At 43.5% G+C, this 24,421-nt stretch overlaps 4 protein-coding genes across 5 annotated transcripts; 2 read left to right on the top strand and 2 right to left on the bottom strand.

Annotated features, from left to right (window-relative positions):
- Window positions 1-186: 186 nt before the first annotated feature.
- psmd8 (proteasome 26S subunit, non-ATPase 8) lies at window positions 187-3,000 on the top strand. The gene is made up of 7 exons (XM_057049772.1): window positions 187-344; window positions 833-905; window positions 1,011-1,113; window positions 1,206-1,371; window positions 1,593-1,693; window positions 2,283-2,394; window positions 2,736-3,000. Exons 1-7 carry the CDS (start codon window positions 240-242, stop codon window positions 2,871-2,873), a joined length of 798 nt encoding a protein of 265 aa, XP_056905752.1. The 5' UTR covers window positions 187-239; the 3' UTR covers window positions 2,874-3,000.
- A 1,237-nt stretch (window positions 3,001-4,237) lies between these two features.
- spred3 (sprouty related EVH1 domain containing 3) lies at window positions 4,238-10,394 on the top strand. 2 transcript variants are annotated; one of them, XM_057049809.1, is made up of 6 exons: window positions 4,238-4,518; window positions 5,925-6,090; window positions 6,242-6,410; window positions 6,489-6,550; window positions 6,680-6,838; window positions 6,950-10,394. In XM_057049809.1, the coding sequence occupies exons 1-6, from the start codon at window positions 4,508-4,510 to the stop codon at window positions 7,952-7,954; spliced, it is 1,572 nt and encodes a 523-aa protein (XP_056905789.1). In that variant the 5' UTR covers window positions 4,238-4,507; the 3' UTR covers window positions 7,955-10,394. The 2 variants fall into 2 exon arrangements, with proteins under 2 accessions (XP_056905789.1, XP_056905790.1); XM_057049810.1 differs by lacking the exon at window positions 4,238-4,518 and having other exon boundaries at window positions 5,931-6,098.
- Window positions 10,395-10,492: 98 nt separating this feature from the next.
- Window positions 10,493-16,382, bottom strand: dhx34 (DEAH (Asp-Glu-Ala-His) box polypeptide 34). The gene is made up of 16 exons (XM_057049808.1): window positions 15,415-16,382; window positions 14,999-15,310; window positions 14,522-14,776; window positions 14,318-14,420; window positions 13,949-14,166; window positions 13,688-13,862; window positions 13,396-13,589; window positions 13,173-13,274; window positions 12,823-13,083; window positions 12,519-12,692; window positions 12,332-12,437; window positions 11,922-12,028; window positions 11,481-11,747; window positions 11,097-11,288; window positions 10,807-10,948; window positions 10,493-10,716 (listed from the first exon to the last, which is right to left on the bottom strand). Exons 1-16 carry the CDS (start codon window positions 16,108-16,110, stop codon window positions 10,571-10,573), a joined length of 3,450 nt encoding a protein of 1,149 aa, XP_056905788.1. The 5' UTR covers window positions 16,111-16,382; the 3' UTR covers window positions 10,493-10,570.
- A 336-nt stretch (window positions 16,383-16,718) lies between these two features.
- On the bottom strand, window positions 16,719-24,067 carry st14a (ST14 transmembrane serine protease matriptase a). Its single transcript, XM_057050151.1, has 19 exons — window positions 23,658-24,067; window positions 22,243-22,402; window positions 21,858-21,988; window positions 21,648-21,718; window positions 21,386-21,552; window positions 21,243-21,278; window positions 20,920-21,154; window positions 20,591-20,733; window positions 20,377-20,480; window positions 20,110-20,222; window positions 19,892-20,028; window positions 19,719-19,823; window positions 19,533-19,640; window positions 19,335-19,451; window positions 19,055-19,177; window positions 18,765-18,948; window positions 18,261-18,532; window positions 17,677-17,813; window positions 16,719-17,601 (listed from the first exon to the last, which is right to left on the bottom strand). Exons 1-19 carry the CDS (start codon window positions 23,697-23,699, stop codon window positions 17,443-17,445), a joined length of 2,544 nt encoding a protein of 847 aa, XP_056906131.1. The 5' UTR covers window positions 23,700-24,067; the 3' UTR covers window positions 16,719-17,442.
- Between the last annotated feature and the right edge of the window lie 354 nt (window positions 24,068-24,421).

Here is a 24,421-nt window from a genome sequence, read left to right as displayed (position 1 = left end):
ATTTGGTTCTTTAACTTTATTTAACAAGACAGACAGAGTACTTTGTCATGGAACAAGGAACAAGTCACGATCTTGGTTTGTAATTCGTAAATCTAATCACATTTAAATTAGTACTATACATTTACCGTGCATCACCGACGCATGCGCCGTAGTTGACAGCGGTAAAGTGTGATTTTTACGACACCTTGCGTCTTTTAACGTATTACGTTGCTTGGTGTCGTAGATTTTGCAGAATCACCATGGCGTTGAAAGAGACTACGGGGCTTTATGAAACACTCAAAGCAGAATGGAACAAGAAAAACCCAAACTTAAACAAATGCGGGGATATTCTGAGCAAACTTAAGGTAGAGTGCCATATGGATTGAGGTTTTATTTCGTTGAGGGAACTGTTAGACACTTAAAAACGTTTGAGGTGCTAGCAAGCGTGCTAATTTCGGCTAACCTAATGTAGGTTTACTACTTTTTGATGCACAATGTTAATGTAATTGATATGAAAGGTAGTTGGTTAAATTTACACCAGTAACGGTTAGTTGAGTAATCAACTAAAGCAAAAATCAGCTCAAATACATTGATACAGTAAATCCCTGTCGCATCTTGCATTTGCAGTTCATTGGCCAACTAAATACAACAAATTTTAAGATATATGCCATTAACCGAAGTGTATAACATCTTCTGATAAAACATGTTTACCATCAGCGTTCGTTGCATATATTAGTATTATATAGTTTATCAGTGTTGTGGATGGTGAATGCCATCGTTTTAGGTTGACATACACGATGTACTGAGTCGTGTTGAAAATAGCAATTTTTAAACTTTAGCATTTTCCTTACAGGTGTCACTGTTGGAGTTAAACTTTTTACCAACAACTGGGTCAGCGCTCACCAAGCCACAGCTTATTTTAGCTCGTGAGTATTTTTTTTAAATTAAAGTCAAGCCTGTGCGTTGACATTAATGATCATGGTCTAAGTTATAAAGAGGATATTGTTAGTTGAGTTGTTTGTGTGTTTCAGGTGATGTCCTGGAAATTGGAGCATTATGGAGTATCCTCAAAAAGGACATCCCATCCTTTGAGAGATATATGGCACAGCTCAAGTGTTACTACTTTGATTACAAGTAATGTGATGTTGCTTTTCTAAATTGAATACGTAGTTGGATCGTCGGATCTTGTGACCCGTTTAACATGACATGTTTATTGCCTTCACAAGGGAGGAATTGCCAGAAGCTGCCTACATGCACCAGCTACTGGGACTCAATCTGCTCTTCCTGCTATCCCAAAACCGCGTTTCTGAGTTTCACACAGAACTTGAGAGGTTGAGTGCACGAGACATTCAAACCAATGTCTACATCAGACATCCAGTGTCCTTAGAGCAGGTAAATACTTTTAATTGTGGATGAATCACAAATTTAGGGGTTTGATATTTCTTTGTTTTGTTTATTTGCATGGCCACATGTAATACATTGTTTACAGCGCTTATTTACAGGTATAAATTAATTCTTACACCACTTAAAATGGGTATTTTTTTTCTCTATTTTATGTATGAAGTTCTGTTTTGTTCTAAACCATCTTTAATCTATCATGACATTTTTTTCAGTACTTGATGGAGGGAAGTTATAACAAGGTTTTTCTCGCCAAAGGCAACATCCCTGCAGAAAGTTACACCTTTTTTATAGATATTCTGCTCGACACAATTCGGTAAGCATCAGCCCTGACGCGTTATATTTATATAGTGAGTTGTTTTTTCTTCCGTTAAACTTAAGTTTTCAATCTTAAATGCATGTTTTGTAGGTTTAGTTTCATGTAAGTGGTCATCCAAAAAATATTCCCAAGTTAGGGTAACTTATGGGTGGAATACAGACACAAGGATTATAGAAAACTCAGCATTCAACCAAACACAAAAACTGTATCTTCCCAAAGGATCTATTGTCTATTGATCTATTGTATTGGATTAACAGCAGATTATTTAGCCCAAGAAAGTTATGCCACAAAAGCACTCTAAAAATTGTAAATTTGAATTTTTAGGAAATGTTGATAATGAGCCAAGGAACAAATGATTAAATTTTAGTGAATTCTGAAAGGAATTTGACCTTTTGTTCTTTCAAATCAAGCCAAGGGGCTTCTTTGATCTTTGATATGTATCGTTGTAGCTCTTCCAGTGCTTTTTCTGTAGTTATGTTATAAAACTACTGTTGAAATGTTTAATACAAACTAAATCAGGAAGAATTGTCAAATGAAAATGTTTTTATGATGAGTCAAACCGCAACTGTGACATTTTTGATTTCAGAGATGAGATTGCAGGTTGCATCGAGAAAGCATACGAGCAGATCCAGTTCAGTGAAGCTACCCGCGTGCTATTCTTCAGTTCCAAAAAAGAAATGACTGAGTATGCCAAGAAGGTATGTTCATTTCCCATTGTGGCATTAAGCAATCGTGAAGTACATAAAATGAACAGGTATTAAAGTAATGCTGCAAGGCTGCATCTTGGTCTCCTTTTTCTGATTTTTAGTCCTCTAAAAAAAAAAAAATCTTTCCCTTGTCCTTTTCCCCGTGCCTGGTTTCTTTATCTTCAACATCTAGTCTATCCTTATCCCTCTGGAAAATTCCAGTCTCAAACTGTCCTCTAGTCAATTTTACTGACCTCAGAATTGATAAACACCCTCAACATCATGGAAAATGAAATAGTCATTTTAATGGCGAAATATAATTAAGAGTTGATTTCAAACCTATGTAATTTCAGAGGGGATGGATTTTGAGTCCAGACGGCTACTACTCCTTCACCAGTCAGCAGCAACGTACAGAAGAGGTCACCATTCCCTCTACAGAGCTTGCACAACAAGTCATCGAGTATGCGCGGCAGCTGGAAATGATTGTGTAACCTGCTCTGAGGACCAAAACTCCATGTACAGACACTCGGCTCGCTGGTCTAATCCAGTCACCTCAAATGCAATTTTAAAGCAAAAGAGGATTTCATTCAATAAAATTTTTGCCCAATCCTTCACAAATGTTTTTCTACTGTGTTCGTATATTGTTATTTTTCTGTCTGTCCGCTTTTGTTTTTAAAGTAGAGGGAGTAAACTACCAGAAAAAAACATCTTGTAGAGCGATATGAATAGAGACAACAAACATTTCTCCCAAAATCAAGCAACTCCTTTGTGCACACATTAAACCTTCTCCCTAAAAGACCCTTTTCTTTTTGTCCTACTTGTGAGAATTAGCATTAATAATTGTCAGGGTTTCCTGCTGGCACTGCCTCTTCTGTCTGAGATGGTTTGTTATCTGGTTGAGTTTTTTTTTTTTTTTTTTTTTTTTTTTACCATATTTGTCAATAAAAAATAAATCCAGACCATTCTGACTTTTCTGGCAAAGAAATAATTTACCATTTAAAGAAACCAAATATTTATTACAAAGGATCTGTGCTGCGGAAAATTCAAAAATCCACCTTGGCTAACCATGAGGGAAAGTCAAATTTTATCACCAGGTTTTCCCAAAGTTGTCAAAGCCATTTGTATTAATGTTCCTGGCTAGATTTCAAAGTGACTGCCTTTAACATCACTGCAATAGAAGAGTCGGAAAATTTGGTGAACACACTTGGGGCTCATCCGGGATTTGAACTCCTCACCCTAAACGAGAATCATACACCTAGAACAACGAGCCACCTCCATTTCGCCTCCATTCCATCCTAATTCTACAATTAGAGCCATAGGAGTTACTGGTTACCTCAAAATGTATTAAATGCCTAAAAGTGAGCTTTGAGGCTTCCAGCAGCAGGGGCTCCTTCCACCGACCTCCCCACCCTAATAAGACCGGCCCCGCCGCTGCTGTCCATGGTGCTGAAACGTCTCTGCCGCCGGGATAGTTTCAGTCCAAACTCATGGTTTATGAATGAGGGGGGAAAGGTCTGAAAGCTCACTTGAAATGTGCACAAACGCAGATAGATGTGACCATCGTTCTGCTCCTCGCGAAAATAATGTATATGCGACTTTCCTGGTTTTATTTAAACGACTGCTACAATTCTTGTCCCGGATGTTTGCTCTGTGACATCCAGGGGATCGTCCGGAGGTCATTGATGGTTTACTTTGGTGTTCATTCACCACGCCAGACTCTCCAGGAACTCGTGATTTCAATTTTAAACCACATGGCAAATCGGATAACTACTATGATGTCGATGATTAGTGTGGATGTGCTGGCACAGTGGCAGGCGGACTAAAAACGGGAATAGATGGAAAGAGAGAGAGGGAGGGAGAGAGAGGGAGGGAGGGAGGATGCTGCCAGCGGAAAATGGCTGCTGCAACCTCAAGCCTATCCTGATACACCGAAACGACATCAAGGTTGAGAGAGAGAGAGAGAGCAAGAGAGGGAGGACGAGAAAGATTAGGAAAATGAGGGGAGATGGAGAGAGAATGTAAGTCTTTGGGCTTTTCCTGAAAGGAGGATAAAGAGAGAGAGAGAGGGAGAGAGAGAGAGGAGACCCTGGGGTGGGCTGCTGCAAGCGGCGGGCAACACCGAGCCATGGAGGGCGAGTAAGTCCTTACATTTTCATTTTTAACATTGCACATATTCAGCCATCCGCCAAAACGGATAGAGAGATGAGCACCGCCATCAATGTTACACCAACCCAGCATCATGCACGAGTGTCACAGTCGGTGCTACTGTAGCCGCTGCCGAGAATAAAAACACCATTACGTAGTCTTGAATCAACAGCATACACCCCGTTTCTGATATATCCACGACAATATGTGGTAAATGATGGTGAATGTGGATCTGTGGTTCAGGTGGGGGGATCGACAAACACTCCTCGCAGACACCGGAGGCACATAAGCACGTTGGGGGGGAAATGTAACATCGGCCGTGCATTAATTCAAAAGTAAATGCGTGGTTAGCGATTGGTAAAAACAGTCACGAAATCAGTCAATGAGTAAAATACATGGCTAAAAAGGACATTTACGGCGAGTTTTTGGTCCAGCGTCGCGTCATTCAGTTCATGGCTACAGTAAATCGAAGGAGGGATGGAGGCGTTGTGATTTTTATCAACGTGTCTCGGGGTTTCATTATGATTTTTTAAAGCCAAACTTTATGAATGAAATGTGATTTTTCTCTCTCTCCCTCTCTTTCTCGCTCTCCTTCCTCACCCCTCCTCCCTTCCTTCCTTCCCAACCGCCCCCCTCCCCCTACCTCTCGTTTTCTCTCATTCTCTCACCCACTCGTTCCCCTTTCCCTTCCTTTTTTCACGCGCGATTGCGTTGCGTTCAGGGCCTGGTATGATTTCTGTCACATAATAACATCAGTTGCAGCGCGGTGTCGAATGCGGCCCCGCGCTGTCCCATTCATAAAAATATAACATAACACCGAGGTGTGTTAATGAGTGCGTACAGCAGGGGCGGAATTCACCAAACCAACGGCTAAGTAAATAATTGCAGCCACGAAAACTCAGTGTGATTGTGATTGCAATAAAAACGACGCCCGCATGCCTTCCGTGCACACAAACTGCAGTGCTGAATAATTCAGCCGAACGGCGAGGGCAGAGCTTTTTTAGCGAGGATGCCGGGGCCTCTGATGGCGAATGGGTGCGTTCATTGATACATCTAACTGGGAAACATTCATTCTCCCTCCCTCCTCCCGTTTAGACGGTTCTCTCAGCGCTGCCTCTCTCTTCAGTCCGTTTGTTCTTTCATCCTCTGTGCCCGCAGTCGCTAGTTTAACACCTAGGTTCACTTATCCTCGCCATTTTTGTGGCATTTGTCATAATAACTGTCATCAGCTGCTGATTAAAAATGATCTCTTGACTGACACGAGAAGAGATGATTAAACCTGCGTGACTTGAACGTCCTGAATTGTCTTCTGCAGCCATGCAACGATTTTCTTTTATGCTGAATGAGTGCGTGTGTGTTTAATCAGCCTCCGCTCACTCTCTTGGCTTCCCTGACAGTGTGCGTGTTCGTGCAGTGGTGATGACACGTGACGACTCCAGTGGCGGTTGGGTGCCCCTTGGAGGTGGCGGCCTCAGTCATGTGGTCATATGTAAGAGGAGGAGCCAGGACAGCAGGGGGCGGAGAGAATACATCATATGTGGAGAACGGCTGCGAGATCGAGCAGTGAGTGTGTGCGTGTGTTATGGCGGTCTTTGGTGCCACAACGCTTCCCAACACCATGACGAGGCTATAGATTCATGAAATGAGAGGGCATGAGGATGCAGGCTGGGAGGTGTGTTTTAATGGACGCTGGGGCGGCTGTTTGTGTCTCCAGCCGGTGTTGGAGTGTGCAGTGCAGAGAGGGTTGGTGTACAACAAGGTGAACCCCATCTTCCATCACTGGCGGGTCGAGGATCGAAAGTTTGGCCTTACGTTCCAGAGTCCTGCCGACGCCATCTCCTTCGAGAAAGGGCTGCAGACTGTCATAGACAAGCTGGACAGAGGTATTTCATCAGCCACGGTTCAATCTACTCGAAAATGATTGTGGAAAACCTCAAAACCTCCTTCTTCATCTGATCCAGGTTCTGACTCACCCTCGTCCTCCACACCAGAGGAGGCTGACACAGAGGATGACGGACAAGCTGTGAGTATGACTTTTCCCCGCTTCCTGTCTTTATTTTCCTCTGTACAAATGGGACGCCAATGTTGATGTCACACTCTAAATCATCATATTAATATCTCAACTTGGGGGATAACATGCAGTCTTTGCCAGTCTCATACAGGAAGCGAGTCGTCATCCAACAGCAGAAAGGAGATGCTTCCAAAACCGATCACCATAGTAACGAGTGAGTCGTCATCCACCTGCTTTGTGAGATCAGAGGAGTTTACTTTTGGATCCAGCCATGCTGTCACTACTCAGACACCTGCTCAGGTATCGCGACGCCGCCATTTTGATTTTGATTTTGAAATGAAAGGCGGGCTAATTTGTGATTGCCAGTCTAACTTAACACACTTAGTCTGTAATTCCTCACCTTCTCCGCAGATCCACACCAGAGCAGGGCAGCACCAGCTTTCACAAATGACGACCGTGCTGAATCCACCTGCGCCCCCGCCACCGCCTCCCGCCCCGCCTACCCCCCCTGTGGGCCCCCCAGCCTCATCGCCTCTCTCACCGCTGTCACCCACGATTTCCCTGTTAGAGGAAGGGGACCTGCGCAGCGTGGACCCTTGCAAAGACCTGTGGGGTTCCCGTGGCTATGAGGACTACCGACGAGCGGGCGCCACGAGGACTATGGTCGGGGGCCTGACTGGAGGTGTAGTTGTGGGCAGCGGAGGGAGTCTGCAGGATAAGTCAGAGCTGTGTGTGGTCCGCTTCAAGAAAGACCTGGGGGGAGTAGGGACGGCGGGCTGCGACGTGACAGTGACTCTGGACAGCAAAGCCACCCAGCGTCTGTCGTCATCCTCGCCCACGTGTATGTCCATGCCCAATGCTGTGTCAGCTGCATCCTCAGGTGCCGGCTCACCCCAGGAGATGGGCAAAGGCTCACTCTCTCCATGCTGCATCCACACCTCACTGGCCACGCCCCGGTCGCGGACTCGTAAAAGAGGAGGAGGGGCCAGCAGCATTGGTGACCCAGGGGCAATCTCACCGGACGATGACAGTCCGTGTCCTCAAGCCTCGTCATCCTGCTCGTCTCGCTGTGTGTACTGCCGCTCTGTGTTCAGCGCTTCGGAGAACGGGCGGGGCCGCTGCAGAGATGCCCCAGACCCGGCCCTGCACTGCCTACGCCAGTGGACCTGTGTGTGGTGCGCGGAGAGTCTACTGTACCACTGTATGTCGGACTCTGAGGGAGAGTTCTGGGAGCCCTGCTCCTGTGATGACTCGATGGGGGGATACCCACACCCCCTGTGCTGTGCCCGCTGGTTGGCCCTCCTGGCCCTGTCGCTCTTTGTGCCCTGCATGTGCTGCTACCTGCCTTTGCGCGCCTGCTTGCGGTGTGGGGAGAGATGTGGCTGCTGTGGGGGAAAGCACAAGGCGGTCCGATGAGGCCAGGTGTGGGGCAAAGGAGGGATTCCTTGGACTGGGGACCTTTGGATGCTGAGAAGGGAGAACACCTGTAAAAGGGGGATCTTGGCAGGCGGGAGCAGTGTTCTTAGAAGACCCAGATTTCTGATGAGGCCCTCCAAAGCCCTACAACGTTCCACTGCATTCCGCTTTTTCACTTTTCAATTTGGGGCCTTCCGCACTGGTCTGTGTCTGTCGAAGGTGCACTCAGACCAGACGTTTGGGAGCCATCCAGAGCCTTTACAGTGGATTTACTGAGGTTTGGTCAGTCTCGAGGAAGAGATCAGAGACTTTTTGACTGAGGGAAAAGCAGAGGCAACAATGGTGTGTACACAGTTTCAAATGTCTGTTTTCTTTTTTTTAATTCAGAAAGAAAAACACACAAAAAAAATCAAAAGATGTTTATATATTATTGCTATAATTTTAATTGGTATATTTTATTAAATGGAAAACATTTTGACAGAATCCCCCAACGGCACATCTTGATCACATCTTCACAAACATTCGATCTTGGGGATGTTGTGTTTCACTTCCGTCTGTTTGTCAGTCAGACAAACAGGCGTCACCCTTTACCTCTAAGTTTACCTCATATGTTTGTCAGACTCTGGTGAGGAAGTGACAAAGAGAAGGAGAAAAGAGGTTTGGTGAGCGAGCACGACACAATCAGAGTTGTCTTTTGCTTAAAATAGAAGGCAGTAGAGACAATTAAGGGATGTTGCAATGACAACCACGGAGACTTAAAAGTCTTAATGTGATCCATTACGGTCCTTTTTAACCAAATACTCTTTTAGTTTTTGTTGTCTTTAAAAAGTGATCAAGGACGTGTGTCTGACACTCTCCCCAAGTTTATACCTTTGGTCATCTTTGCGTGTATTTTGGATATCAATCATAGAAATGATCACATTCCACAGCTGCACTTTCTGAACAAGTCAAGGTGCTGACTACTGAGGCTTCTGAGTGAGTCTATTCTACCTAATGCACACACTGAAATTACAATCCCAACCCCAAAGAAAAACAAAAAGAGGACCCCGTGCTAACGTTGATTAGCCTTAGAATGAAACAAAAAGAAGTGCAATGAAAGGCCTGAAGAGTATTTTTCTACCAGTTGTTCATGTCAAGTAAAACAGAAGAGAAGTCAACGTGTTGGATATGAAAACAGTTGTGTTTTTGTGTTTATTTTCATGCAGAAAAGGTCAACTGAAACACAAATTAAACTCTGATCACAAGCACGTGGTATTGACCTTTGACCCCGTGGTACGATAGGAAATGCGTTCTGATTGGAAACGATGAACGGCAGTCGACTGTTGGGAACAGCTGGGATTAAAAAGATGCATTTACCCTGAGACGGTTTGAAAATCAGCAGGTGATGCACCTTTGCATTACGAAATTCAACTATGTTTGGCTTTAAGAGGTGACTGACTGAACAATTAAGGCTAATGCTTGTTCTCATTCACGAAGATGGAGTTCACACCTTTAACAGGGTTGAAGGAACTCGAGTTGTGCTTGGCGGAATGTCATAAAATAAATTCACAAGCAAATATTGTAAAAGGAAAAGAAATTCGCTGGGTATCACATCAGCACGTGTGCGCGTGCGAGTTCTCTCGTCAACCTAGTGGTGTGAGGGAAGTCAGCGTCTTGTGTCCTGAACCCAGGGTAGTCTGGAAGATGCTGAACCATAACAGAATGAACCTTTCAGAAGCTTCACCAGGTTTACATTTTACGTTTAGCCAAGAAACTTTTCCAAAGTGGCTTAAAGTGAGTGGACCAGCAGTCGGGCTCAGCCAGGTGTCACATGACTGCTGATAAACATGGCCCTTGACCTTTCTGTTACAGGATGGCGGTCTGCACTACTAGACCAGCCTGCCAACAGTGTTTTGTCCACTTATGGGGAAAAAAAAGAAAAGAAAAAAAAGACACCCTGTCACACGGGCAGGAAATATTGTTCACGAACCGACCACAGATTCTGCACTGCACACACCTGCACAGACACACGCACTCAGTGGTGCAAACAAACTAGTAAAGCCATCGCACTGTTCACTATTTTTGGTTCAGAAATGGTGTTAAAGTACAGTAACGACAGTCATGCGATCACAGTTGCAGGCCCCATTCTTACATGTGCCTTTTGATTTGAGTAATCAATTAACTTATGATTTTAAGTAACTGTGTTAAGTACTATTTCCTTTTTGGACAATTGATTTTTGCCAGTGTGCATATTTCAAATATATGTATTTATTAGTTTGAAAGTAATTAATGAGATATTACCTGTTTATTTATTGAGATATTTATTCTGATTCTTTATTTTTTTGAGACAGGTTTTTATCTTCCTTGCTGTCTTACTTCTGACTTTGTGCCAATGTGCTGCTTTGAGGTGTTACATATCGTGGGTTTGTATCATTATTAAACCCTCACTCTATATTTTAAATGAGTCTCTCGTGTGTGCATGTCTCCCCCCCCCCCTGTGGATTTTCAGAAACATTGTCCTTGAACTCTGGTGTCCTCATACAAAAACAAAGAGAGACATTACATTAGATGGAAACTTTAATCTATAAACTCGTTAAGGGACAGAAGCAATCATCTCATATGTTTCAGATGTTCTGGTCAGTTATTTGCAGAATACATGTGCTGCCTTTTATGTTTGAGGATCTCCGTAGAGGTGAGAGTCAGGTCTTTGTTACATATGTCACAGTGATAAACTCTACTAAGGCTGGACATTCCTGAGGAGCTCTTCTGCCCACTTTCTGGCTCTGAAACCACAAAACATTTAAAGATGATTAATTTATCCAATGATAGCTTCATATAAATACATATACACATTGGTAAATATAAATCCGGACCTGCTTCCTGCTGCTGTTCTCCAGCTGGCCTGCAGGAGGTCTCATGCTGCATGCGTTCTAGTGGCGTCAGAGGCATGTAGAGGTCACAGTTAGGGCAGGCCCAAAAGGTGCGCAAACACTCGCTGTAGAGGTCCCTGGAATCCTGCACATCAAAGAGAACCAGCAAATGATTTATCCGTCAGTGTCACTGATAACGTTGTGACTACAAATGTGAAATAAAAGTCAATCCGCAAGCTTTTTACAGAAGCTGCAGCTTTAAGAAAATGTGCTTCATTCTCAGAAAAACTCACAGCCAAACAGTTGTAGGTGAAAAAACTGGTGACTTGAAGACCTCCTTTAATGGGATCAGGCTTGGCCTCGGTTCCTGGAGACAGCGAACCGAGACCTGGCGATTTTAGGTTAGACAGCCCCGACTCTGTCTGCGGGCCGATATACAGGTTTTGCATCTGCAAAGCTGTGATTCGCCGCAGGCTGTAAATGACCTGTGAGGGGAGGTATTAAGGAAATAGAAAAAAGCCAACAGTTATGCTGAACAGAGGGTAAAAAAACAATATAGGTATCAAAAATGTCCAGAACACCCAAGATAACATTGACTTTTTTTTCTCCTGCATGTTTGTCTAAAATGATATTTTGCATTTAAGTATGGATTTAGTGGTAGATCCTTCTGTGGGTACCTCAGTGTACATCAGATAGCGAACCAGGCCTTCGCTTAGCTTCTCTGTGGTTTTGCGGGACACTCCCTGGGTTGACTCCCCCCTCGATGTGTTATGATCCAGCTGGGCCAACAGGAGGCGCTCCCACTCAGCCCTGAGGGTTAGTGCTGAAGAGAGCACTTTCAGAGCCTCCTCTGGATTTCTCAGCTCCAACTCCAACCAACCATCCACCACCAGACGTGTACAGTCAGCATTACTGTCGATAGAGTTCGCCACCAGCAGCAAAGTCTAACGAACAAGTGAAACATCAAATTACAATCTGTTTAACATAATCACAACACAAGCCACTAAATAACATGCTGACACAAAATATTTAAGTCTCTATTTACTGCCACTTCCACTTTTTATTTAAAAACACTATTTACTTTAATAAACACTGTTACGGTCACACTGTCCACCAACCTGCAGTGCAGGAACCCGAACACAGTTGGTCAAATATGGTCTGTTGGTCTCCAGTAAAGTGACAAAAGCTAGCAGCTGGTGTTTGCTGCTCTCTCTCTTATTAGCCTCTTCAGACGGGAAACAGAGTCAAAGCGGGAGGAACGGATGAGACGTGACAAAACACATGCACCATCGAAAAAAAGTTACAAATCAGGCTCTTTGAGACACAGAACATGCAATATGTGAAGTTCAATGTATAGCATCTGAGAATCAAAACAATGAATCACAGAAACACCATTTTAGTGAGATGGATGTTGATATGAAAACTTTAAGAGAAAGTACAGAGTGAAAGACTGAAATATTAGCGAATTCATCAACAGCAAAGCAGGTTTGATCTCCTCATTTTAGAAAGTGTGTCGAAATGACATTACCTGTGTCTCTGCTCTCCTCCTCAGGCACTAGTAACACCTCTGGGTCAGTGGCAAACACACTGGTTGGATGCATCACCACTCCCTGCTTGTTCTTTGTATGAAACACCTACTCCATTTAAATAAAAATAACATTTACTCATCGTATGTTTGCTATATCAATCAGAATGGCTGCTGCAGAAGGGCCGACCTGGTCAGAGTCTTTGCGGGAGGTGTTGTGTTCGTCTGGCAGTGCCATTTGAGGGTAGAGGCCTCTGCAGAGCAGGAGCTTCAGCAAAGCCTGCTGTCGGGAGGATAAGTCCTGACTGACACTGACCGCATCCTGCAGCTCTGACATGTTGTGGCGCAGCTTGAACTTCACCTCCTGTTTTACAGAGAAGAGTCCAACACAGATGTATCCACCTCAAACATACAGGTCAATACTTTAATAGCAGATGCAAACAGCAGCATGTACCTAACATAATGTAGGGAAAAACTTTTTCGACTGAATTCACCTGTATGTCCACATTTGATCCTGATCCCTTCTTGTCTTTTTTGCCCCTGCCTGTTTTCTCCGTATCTGATCCAGATGAGAATTCATCTTGACCTTCGTTCATTTTCAAGACCTTCCGCTTGGTGCTCTCCTGCTGCTCGTGGTCCCTCTTCATCTGATGTAGCTTCTTCCTCTCTGTGAGCCTCTCCCTACGTTGTCCGCGGTCACCATCAGAGGAAGTGCTGAAATTTGATTCCAGCAGGCCGTGGTCCTTCAGCAAATCCTATGAGGCAGAGAGGATGTTAGTGAAATAATGCAATGGTATGAAAAAATACCAATACTTGACATTATAATTAAACTAAGATGCTATGCCTTGAACTGCCTGCGTAGGTTGACCATTTCATAAAGTCGCTGCTCTTCCAAGCCCCTCCTCCTGCACCACTTCCTTGATCCACCGCCTCGCTCTCCTTTTATCTAGTCAGATCATAATGAACAATATGTTTATTGACAATTATGAACATCCTATTCCCTTTATTTTACAGCAATTAATATACTAGAGGCAAAAGGCCTCAGACACACTATATCACTTGCTAACCTCCACCCAGGCGTTGAAGGTGTTGAGCAATGTGAAGGGGTCTCCCTGGTTGCTGTGCAGAGATTGGCGAGCAGTGGCACAGTCTGGGTTATGTTGTGAACTCCGCAGAAACGGTGACTGAACACTGAGGGCTGCTGCTACGGTCAACACTGACTCCACCAGGTTAAACAGGGAACCCAGGACTAACATCTTCCCTGAAAAAAACAAACAAAAATGAGTACTTATTAAACAATCAATGGCATCTAAAAATATATATAGGATAATTCTGAAGTCTTCCTGCAGGGACTTTTACCTATGACCACATCCACAGGGAGTTGCGCAAGCAAACTACCAATAGAGGTCAGTTCACCACGCCTGTCCAGTGCCCCCTGTTCTTTTAGGTAAGTAATTGCAGTCTGAATACTCGCAGCTGGTGGAGGATCAATAAAGACAAAAGAAAGCGGGTCTCCAAGATCCATACTTTTCATCTGAGGAAACAAAATAACATTCATAAAGTTGAGGAGTACCCATAGAAACTCCACCATTATCACAATGTTCTATAGGGTCTTGATACCTGCAGAATGAGGGAATCCAGCGACACCCTGTGGATTTCAGGCACAGGATAAGGTGCGAAGGCGTCGTAGTCTGACTCCGCATACAAGCGGTAACACACTCCCGGGCCTGTGCGGCCCGCTCGACCTTTCCTCTGCTCAGAGCTCGCACGACTGATCCAGAACTCCTGCAAACGTTGCATCTTGGCTTTAGGGTCAAAACTCATTTCCTTCACCTTTCCTGGTAAAAAGAAAAAACTTAATGAATATCTTTAGGACATTTTAGAGAGCTCTATTACATCTGATTCCACAGAATTATATAAAGGATTGAGTGACTTGCAGATCCAGAAAATTTCAAAATGTAATCACAATATATACGAAGTGTTCTTTACCCGAGTCTACTACAAAGCGCACCCCGTCTATCGTAACCGAGGTCTCAGCAATGTTGGTCGAGATGATGCATTTTCTCACCCCAGTAGGAGAAATGTCAAACACCTAACAAATAACAAGAGGAAGTAATTACATCTGAAAAACACATACAGTGTGTATGAAATTTAAACAAAGTATGACTATTTTGATCCATAATGTGACTGTGCCTTGTCCTGCTGGGCTAGGGACAGAGTGCTGTGCAACGGTAAGATTATCCAGCGACGTGTGTGTGTGGCATAAATCTGACAGGCCTCCTGGATGGTGGAGATCTCTGCCAAACCACTGAGAAAAATCAGCAGATCACCCCGTTCCTCGGGAGGGTAACGCTGATCTATACCCTGCAGGATCCGCAGATATGGTCTGGGATCCATTTTCTCTGAACGTGAGGCCTGCTCTTCAGGTGGAATGGGCTGGTATGTGACCTGGTAAGGAAAAAAAAAGATGGGCTTCTGACAATTAAACAGAACAGAAAGGCGTATTTGTATTTATATATTTGTATTGTAATTAGCAAATTTGAATGAATTATAACTCAAACTTTTTAAAAGAAACCTCTGTGAATGAGAGTCTATTACTCTCAAGCCTTTCCCGGTGACTGAGTGAAAGCAGAAAGTAAACCTTGTTTTTTTGCTACGTTCTCTACTAACCTGAATAGGAAACAGCCTGCCAGGTACCTGCAGCACAGGAGCACTGCGAAAATAGTCTGAGAAAAGTTTAATGTTGATGGTGGCTGACATGAGGATGAGACGCAGATCAGGACGCTCGGCCACCAACGTACGCAATACGCCAAGTAGGAAGTCACAATGGAGGTGTCTCTCGTGGACCTCGTCTACTATCACCACCTGATATTGAGCCAGTGTCCTGTCATGCTGGATCTGTCGAAGCAGCAGCCCCTCCGTCAGAAACAACAATTTGGTGGCCTTTGTCCTGGTGGTCTCAAAGCGTATCTGGTGCCCCACCTGCAATATTTTGATTGAGTTTGGTAAGCTCTACAGCTTTGATTACTAATATACATTTTCTAACCAAGCGATTAAATATCGCTATCTGATCTGTCAGTACAAACCTTTGAGCCAAACTGATTGAGACTCTCAAAGCTAACCCTCTTTGCAAGGGATATGCAGGCAATACGTCGAGGCTGAGTGCAGGCTATATGGCTGAAACCAGCTGACAGAAGATACTGAGGTACTTGGGTGGATTTCCCGCAGCCCGTGTCCCCGGCCACCACCACAACGGGGTGAAGTCGTATCAGGTCTACGATCTTGTCCCGGTACTGGAAGATTGGCAAGTTCTTCTGGTCTCTGCGGAGCTTGGCCAGTTTGATAAAACTCTGCCTTTGGGTGAAGTCCAGAAAATGTAGCAGGGCCACACGACAGTCTGAGATCTCCTGGTTACCTGGACCAGAGGATCTGTGTCTGCTTGCGTGCTTTGACACCCCCAAACGCTCCTCGACATCTCGAGTGCACACAGACAGATTAATCCGATACCGGGCATCGTACTCCTTTGGAAGGCCAAGATCTACTGTTTCAGAAGAAATCTTCCTGCGCCGGTCTTCTCGACTCATTTCATCTCGACTGGTTGCTAACCCAGACATATCCCTCTTCATTTTAAAACTCTGAAAGCGGTCAAAGAAAGCCCAGAACTCTCTGTGTTCTGGGCTGCCAGCCTGGATGTAGTCATGTCGTCGGAAAAAGACCTCGTCCAATTGAGCTCGGCAATTTGAACTGTCCCAGTCCCAATTCCGATTGTCGTCTGAATCCATATCCACCCCAGTTCAATAGATTACTCGACCATAACGTTGTGTCCACATGAGTTTAAGTTTACTGGCTTGTACCCCTCGTTCGAACTGGTGGCTATTACTGACTGAATAGCTATCCCAACTGACCAATGCAAACAACACCTAATCCTGTTTGAAACTAAATGTCATGTTTTGCAATCAAAGCCCCCCTCGAATCAAGAGTTTTACACAGTAAAATAGATTAGTTTTTTTTTTTAAACGCTCTACAGCGACTGATAATAGGGGAACAATAATACTGTAGCACATTTCCGTTCCGTTGTTATAAAGTATCCGTTATAATTCTAACGTTCCGGTTTAAATAGAAAGTAAAGTTTTATTTGAATTTCAAATGAATAAATCTACATGTTTTGTCTTGAAAATAAGACACAACTTTGGATAACCAATTACTCAATTCACATTAAAAGAACTGTGTGAGGCAATGCATGATATGCATCATGTTATAGTTTTTCAGATATTACAACCCATCCCCAGTCTGTACTGTAAACTTTTAAGTGATTTATGTTATTTAAAGGGTTTCTTTAAAAAAAAAAAACGTATGAGTGAAATATATGACAATGTATAAAACGGAAAAGTTAAAGATAGTTTTGAAATTTTTATTAAAAACATTGTTGTAAAAACATTTACACAGGTAATTTCAATTGCTGAGAGTGATTGTTTGTGGGCAACACAGTAACACTTAAAATTTTACTCACACAAAACCTACTAATTTGGTTAGAAAGAAACGAGATAAATGAAATGCATCTGCAATTACAAAGTTATTGCTTTAAAAAAAAAAGTCAATTCATTAGAAATTAGAAAGACATTTCTATTGAGCCAGAAAATCAGCAATAAACATCTATAAATACCAAACCATAGGAGGTAGATTACAGTGGTATTGCTGGCATGTCTGTTTCATTATTATTTTTTTATGTATTCTGATGGTAAATTATTTTCATGGCAATTAGCAGATAAAATGACTAAACAGTACAAAGATGCACATTTCTTGGGAACAGTAACATTCACATTTGATATTTTTTGTGAAGTACGTAACTAACAAAAAAAAATGGTAAAACAGGAAAAAAACAAAAATAAAATGTTTATTTACAGTTAAAATAATTTCATTTAACAAACGCTAGTATCAGTGTACATAAAAAAGTGTTAAAACTACATTTCATCCAAACAGTATAGTGCATTTTCGCTGCGGCTGCAACATAGAATGTCAGAGTTTTAATAAAGCAAAAATCTATACTGTGGCATCTATCATAAGTCCATATTTATGTCCATGCCCTGGGCCTTATTTGACCAGTTTCCTGGACATTACACTCCTGTCTTCTCTTTGATCCATGCACGGTATTTGGTAACTGTTGTGTAGATGCCAGGCTTGTTCCTGCGGGCACAGCCATCACCCCAGCTGACAACTCCAGCCAGGAACATACGACTCCCAGATGGACTGGACAGAGGACCACCAGAATCGCCCTGACAAAAGGCACACGGTTAGTATAGAGGTTCTGAAACTTGTATTACCCACCAGGCTTTAAGGCCTTTTCTTACCTGGCAAGCATCAACTCCTCCACTCAGTACCCCAGCACACAACATTCGAGATGTGATCTGGCCTCCCATCAGACTATTACAAGTGTCATGGTTGATGATTCGGACCTGAGCCTTTTGGAGCACCGTTGCTGCAAATCCTGAATGAAAACATACAGAATGTTTCTTTCTAAATATAGCTTCCTCATGTTTGAAGTGATCCTTGTAAAAGTTCACTCTGCAGATGCAAAGAAAATGAATGTATTACACTATCAGCAAAATTTGTGGCATTTCATTATTTTGATAACTAATAAAGGTTAAAATATTTCTACGATCACTATCAGAAATAAATCATTGAAGAATCCACTTGACCACTGGGCGGTGCAATTGCACCACTTTTGGAATGAGGACTGGCTACAGTTACTGCCGTTGTATTGCTGCATGAATGCAGGTTATCTTGGACAGAAATTACTCAATTAATATACTAATATAATAACTGTTTATCTTGAGAATTGGCCTATGTTTGGACCAGAATACTTCCATTAACATTTGGGGGATTCGATTGTTCATTAAACCAATAAATAAAGGTTAAATGACTGGAAACTCACCTCCTTCTCGTGTAGCTCCCCATCCAGTGATCCACACTGTGTTACCCATTGGAAAGTCATGCTGGGCAGCCGGCAAACAGATAGGCCTGATGTGATCAGAGAACTTAACAGGACTGTCCAGCTCCATCAAGGCGATGTCATTGTCAAAATTGTACGGGTTGTAGTTTGGATGGGGGATGATCTTCTTCAGGTACTTCTTCACGACGGTACTCCCAATGTTTCGCTGGATGTGAAGACCGAGGTAAACTTCCCATGTCCCAGGCTGTGAGAATCTGATGATACACACCGTGTTTATTATGAAACTGTAGAATTAATTTCCTTAGAGATAATTGAGGAAATGCACAGCTGCCTCCAGAACCATCAAAATATGCAATGCATCTTTTGTCTCTTCAAAACACAACTGAGCTGGGACACTTTCAAAATAACTTTCTCCCTTTCAACATTGGTTTCAATCCCTCTCTTCCAACACAATGAACTCACACCATAAATGAAAACAAATGCTACCTTGTCTTGCCGTCATCCTGCACGCAGTGAGCAGCAGTGACCAGCCAGAGGGGGCTGATGATGGACGCTCCACAGACGTGACCATAATTTTTTATGTGGAGGCTGACCTGCCAGGGAAACTCTCCCTCTTCTGCATCCTGACCACCGACAATACGCGATGTTTTGAACATGCTCCTCCCACAGTCTGCAAAGTATCACAGGACCAAAAGGTGGCATGTCCAGGTCTGCTTTATCACACAATGCTATCAATTTGTGATCCGAGAGTAAAGCTTGGGATTATGCCGACGTACCACAGTTGGCCTCGTCAGATCCGTCCTCACAGTCAGGAGTTCCGTCACATTCTGGGTTCACTTTAGAGATGCATTTATTGTTTGAGCACCTGTACGTCAAGTCTGTGCACCTTGTATCAGAATCTAGAGAAAGGCAAAAGAAAATGAATTCAAACAGGTGTTCAAACACTTAACACACGTACAGATACGGCTGAAGCAACCTCTTGAGAAAATTAGTTTCATCCCTTTCATCCAACAATGGATTATAACAAACGCTGGACACAATTGAACTTTTTCTTACGTCTTCCACAGTCAAGCTCATCCGACCCATCGCCACAGTTGTCTGTGCCGTCACAACGGTTCTTCTCTGACACACACTTCTTGTTCTTGCACATAATTTGGCCAGTTGCACATCCGCCTTTGGGAAAATAAAGGAATTGTGAGCAACACCTTCAGCCGCTTGCGTTAAATATTTTCTCCTTCGCTATCAGAGTCTCACCGCAGTTTTGCTCGTCCGTGTTGTCCCCACAGTCATCCACCCCATCACACTTCCAGAACATTGGCTTGCAGAACCCGTTTTTACATGCGATGTCTGTTGAACTGCATTCTGGGTAGTAAACGCATTGAAATGAGTGTTCAATTGAAGCAAGTATCTAAAACCAGCGGCAGTGTGAACAGCACTCACTGCAGTTGACTTCGTCGCTCATGTCTCCGCAGTCGTTCCAGCCGTCGCATTTGAGCTCCAGTTTGATGCAACGCTGATTTCTGCACTGGAATTTCTTTGGACAGGCTGTGGATGACAGGATTTCAGAAGCCTGCTTCTCAAAGGACATTAGCGGCCGAAAGGGAGTCACTTACGGTCGCTGGCATCAACGGCCTGAAACTCTGCGTCAAACCCTCGGTCCACGTAGGAAGAGTCGGAGAAGAACACCACTTCCATCGTGTTGGTGCTGCTGGTTTCCGTCACTGTTCCCTCAGGTTTTTCTCCACACACTCTGGTTGGGAGGATACACTGTCAATAACGCAGCCACTCACTCGCTTCAGTGGCGTTAAACCGCTTTTTCTTTGGGGCTTACTTTTTTCCATCGATGCTCACGTAGTCTTTGGGGCAGTTCTGAATGTTTTCCTGGCCAGGCTCAAACAAGAGGAACTTTTTGAACGTCACCTTCACTACTTTTCCAGCAGGGACCTTGATGATGAGAGGGGATCGGTAGGAATGAAAATGAAACTGTTCCTTCAGCCCATCCAAATATCAGCCATACTTTAAGCTCTGACACGTGACATAATTTAAACTTCAGATTTTGGTGTGATAATAATTTTTTTTGTTTTTCTAGTAAGCTCACCTTGATCGACCAGTGGCAGTTTATTCGGGGAGGGTAATAATTTGGGAAGTTGGGCGAAGTGAACTTGCCATTTTCCCCTGACAGCTGGCCTCCACACTTGGTCTCTGTATAAACAACAACACGTCAGTGATTGAATGAATTATCAGACATGTACTGTGAACAACGATAGGGTTAGTGAGCTTCGTTCATCACTCACTGAAGAAGCCCGTCTTACCTGGACTGCCACGTTTGATTTGTGAGACCTGTGCCCTGAAGCCAGGGTAGTTTTTCTCGTCATTTGTAGCCATGGTTACCAGCATGACATTCCCCGATGACAGAAAGGCCAGTGGTTCGCTGGGCGAGTGGTACCCACATAACCTAGAGGAAAATGTTGCAGAGTCAAGTCGGTCATTTATACGGTAAATTAGGAATATTTCAGCTCTTTTTTTGGCAAATTCAATGAATTTCTGTTGTTTTCCCCAGCGCATGGTTTGGTTGGGAGACAACTTTTCCAATTGCAAATGCGCTTGCCTCGGCATGAGCTTCCACGGCTTCGTAACTTACTCGTCCACAATGCGACTTTCGATGGACACCAGCGAGTCGTAGATTCTGATGAAGTCGTTCTTGCAGTCCTCTTCCAGATTCATCGTATCAAAGTTAAGTTTGATGATGTAGTTGGGGTCTGCCCGCAGGCTCCACCGCATGAAGGCGTTGGGGGAGTAGGGATGGTTGGGGAAGCCAGGAGACTGGATCTGTCCGATGTGGTTGGACCTGGCATGCTCGTCAAACTGAAAATATCCTGAAACAGAATCAACAAATGATTAAACCAAAACACCGTTCAGCGGCAGCGAAACACATAGATAATTCTACCAGACGCAATCACTTACGGCTGAACGACGATGAAGCAAACCGGTCGTCAAGAGCTGGAAAAAAAATATCTAATTTTAAAAGCGGAAGCAGAAAATCCACAACCAGACAAGTGGCTACCATCAGCACAGCCTGACTGGCGTGTCAGCAGCCGGGACTCTACCTGAAGACACGACATCGTCGAACAGCAGGGAGTTCCCTGCTCTTAATATGTTCCGCTGCTCCTTGTCCACCAGTTTGTCCATTGCGGCCATGGCTTTGTCGACAGCGGCCTCCTGGCCTGTAGGGACGTGGAACTCAGACAGGTAGTAGGCAATAACGCTACCTTCGCTGAGAGAGGCGAGACAGGGGCAATTTCATCTCTGCAACTCTTCAACGGGGAACAATAAAATAAACATTTGAGATCTGCAGCTCCACTCACTCACCTGAAAGCCTGAACGGTGGAACCCACGTAGTATTTGGCCAGCTGAGGACTTTTGGAATAGATGTTTTTGAGCTGGAAAGTACAAGAGAATGACACTATTTAACAAAAACACACTATACGCACAATACAAGTGTGTGTGTGTGTGTGTGTGGTGTGTGTGTGTGTGGTGTGTGTGTGTGTTATATAGGTGGTGCCAGTGGAGCAGCCTCACCTGAGAAACCACCTGCTTTGCCAGAGCTTTGAACTCAGTGCTGTTGGAGTTCTCATATGCATTTTCAAACACTTGGTTGGTGATCCGCATGGAGCCGGTGTAAATCCTCTTGACCCGGGCGTCTTTCCTGACTGCAGAAATGCAAAGACAAAGCTGAAGACCAGCACCCACGCACAACAAGGAGGGAATGAATCTTTCCTTTTTCGGAAACAGTCAGCCAGCACCCATTAATCGAAGGTTGCTGATAAACCACAATGAGCAATAAGTATGATTTTGTTTTTAATTTTATTTCTTTAACTTTCAGCCAATGAGGGCCTTGTGCTCCGTCCTATTTTTCCGACAGATTGATGTGAATGCTGATTTGAAAGGGACGTGTGACACTCACACTGGAAATGCCAGACCAGCAGCCCGATCATAAGAGCAACGACGAGAGCAAAGATCACCACGCCGATCACCGCTCCAATTTTCCTGGGTCCCTTGTTCTTCTCGAGTTTTTTGTTGTCCGAAGCGGGCAAAAACTGGACAGAAGACTCCCATTCTTTGTCCTGGAAGACAGTCGCCAGAGGAAATGAATGAATAAAAAACTAAAGGGTCAATTACGCTGACATTTGGCAATAGATGACAGCAGTAATAGACTTTATGGGTGTAAGGCTCGGTGAATTGGTTTTAACCTCGAGGCAAAACGAAAGCGGCTGACATTTCTGTCGCCGAAGACAGGAAACAACCAGCAGAGGACAACTTGCTGCTTTTACATTTAAAGGAGTCAAAAGCACTGGTCTGCAGTTTGAAAAACATTTTTATATGAATTCTATTTAAGGTTTCAAGAAATGTAAATGCTTTCTTGGAACTGGAACATTCCAGCTTTGTGATTAGGTTCAGTAGGGGGGGGAGGAGTACAAAGGTTTCACCATGTGAAATCCTGTCAAACCTGTTGGGAGCCACTGTCTGCACAGCTGAAGCTGCACTCACAAAACAAGTTTGTTTGAGCGGCGGCTGTGTTGCATAAGGAAGGTTAGAAAGCAAACTGTAAAACACTCAGTAAAAACTCTTCTTAGAAACTGCAAACGTGAAATTTCCCCAAATATTTTATTCACCTGGTCACTTGTTAAGCAAAGCGAACAAACCTGAACACGTGTAAATGCTTGTAAATGTATCATTTTGATCTGTTTCTTTTCATAAAGCCGTGTGTTTGTCATCATGCTGTACTGTGATGCTGTGCAGGATATTAGCTGGTATCTGTGGAGACGCGCTCCAAGGAACAAGTCATAACAGGGATGAAGCACCTGGTGGAATTCTGCCTGTTTACCACAAACAGTTGCAAATAACTTTGTAACTAACAAGCAAATTCAATGGAAAACTTCAATAAATAACAGTTAATCACCAATATATAGATTGTGAGTCCGCCCCCGTTGCCAAATACCATAATAAAATCCTTGAACAGCCTGTAATTTTTAAAAATAAAAATGAACCTAAATGTTGATTAATGCAGAGATTATTTATATACTCGTTGATATCGTACAAACTCAATTTGGCAAAGTCGATTAATTGTGATTAAAATTGAATAAACGTCATTTTAGAACGTCAGTAAATGCCATTTATTCATGTTTACCGTATTTGTGATAAAGCGCCACAATTACTTTTTTGGATCATTTCAATTAAACATGCAATATTTCATTCTCTCTCACGGTACAAGTATCGAGATCATTTGTGTCATTTTACTAGAAAACCAGCCCGTTTCAGATAATTTCACATGATAAAGCAACTTTGCTGTTTCCGTGTGTGTCTGTAACAATTTCTTACTGTTTTAGGTGTGTATCTCAGCCCACTGTCCATGTAATCCATCAGCCGGAACTACAAATCTAACAATAAAAGTTTAGTTTCACTACCAATACCTTCTTCCCTCGCAAATTTCCTCTTTTCTCTCTTTAAATTTAGCACCTGGTTTTGTCACGCAAGGTTGATTGTGACCCTGCAGGCCCGTCGCCGACAGGTGATTCTCCAACAATTACACTCGTGCTACAACAAAACCCCTCAAAAGAAGCTTTATGTCACAGAAAATGTCCTCTATTCCCAATAATATTAGTTTAAATCTCCTCTCTGATCGATTAATTAGTACAAGCGTTTACAGATCGAGCAAAAAGCGTCGCATATATGTGGTTCACACGACACACGAAGCAGAGGAAGAAAAAAACCCTCTTTTTTCCGGCAGCTTCAGGTTTCTGTGGGCGTGTCCCCCCACCTGAACCCGCTTCCTGTTTACCTGTCACAGGTAAAGGCGCGTTCTAACGTCGCTTTAAGGTCAATCTTCTCCAAACATTTAAAAGAATTTGAAGCGAATTTAGTTCTTTAATTACCGTATGTCACATCAGGTCATTCGATTAATTTAGAAGTGATTTTTGTTTATGAGGTCGCTTTCAGTCACGTGACTCCCCCCCCCGGCCTCCGTGTTTGACTAATGTACAGAAACTCATGAGTCAATGTTTTTGCGTCACCTTCAAGATACAAAAACCAAGCCACCAAACAAACAAACAAAAAAAAGTTGACAGGAAAGTCCCGAAAATTAT

Source organism: Takifugu flavidus, chromosome 12, assembly GCF_003711565.1.
Source record: "Takifugu flavidus isolate HTHZ2018 chromosome 12, ASM371156v2, whole genome shotgun sequence".
In the NCBI taxonomy this organism is placed as follows: Eukaryota; Metazoa; Chordata; class Actinopteri; order Tetraodontiformes; family Tetraodontidae; genus Takifugu; species Takifugu flavidus.
The sequence above is the reverse complement of the archived record's forward strand: the minus strand, read 5'-3'. Positions and strand labels throughout refer to the sequence as shown.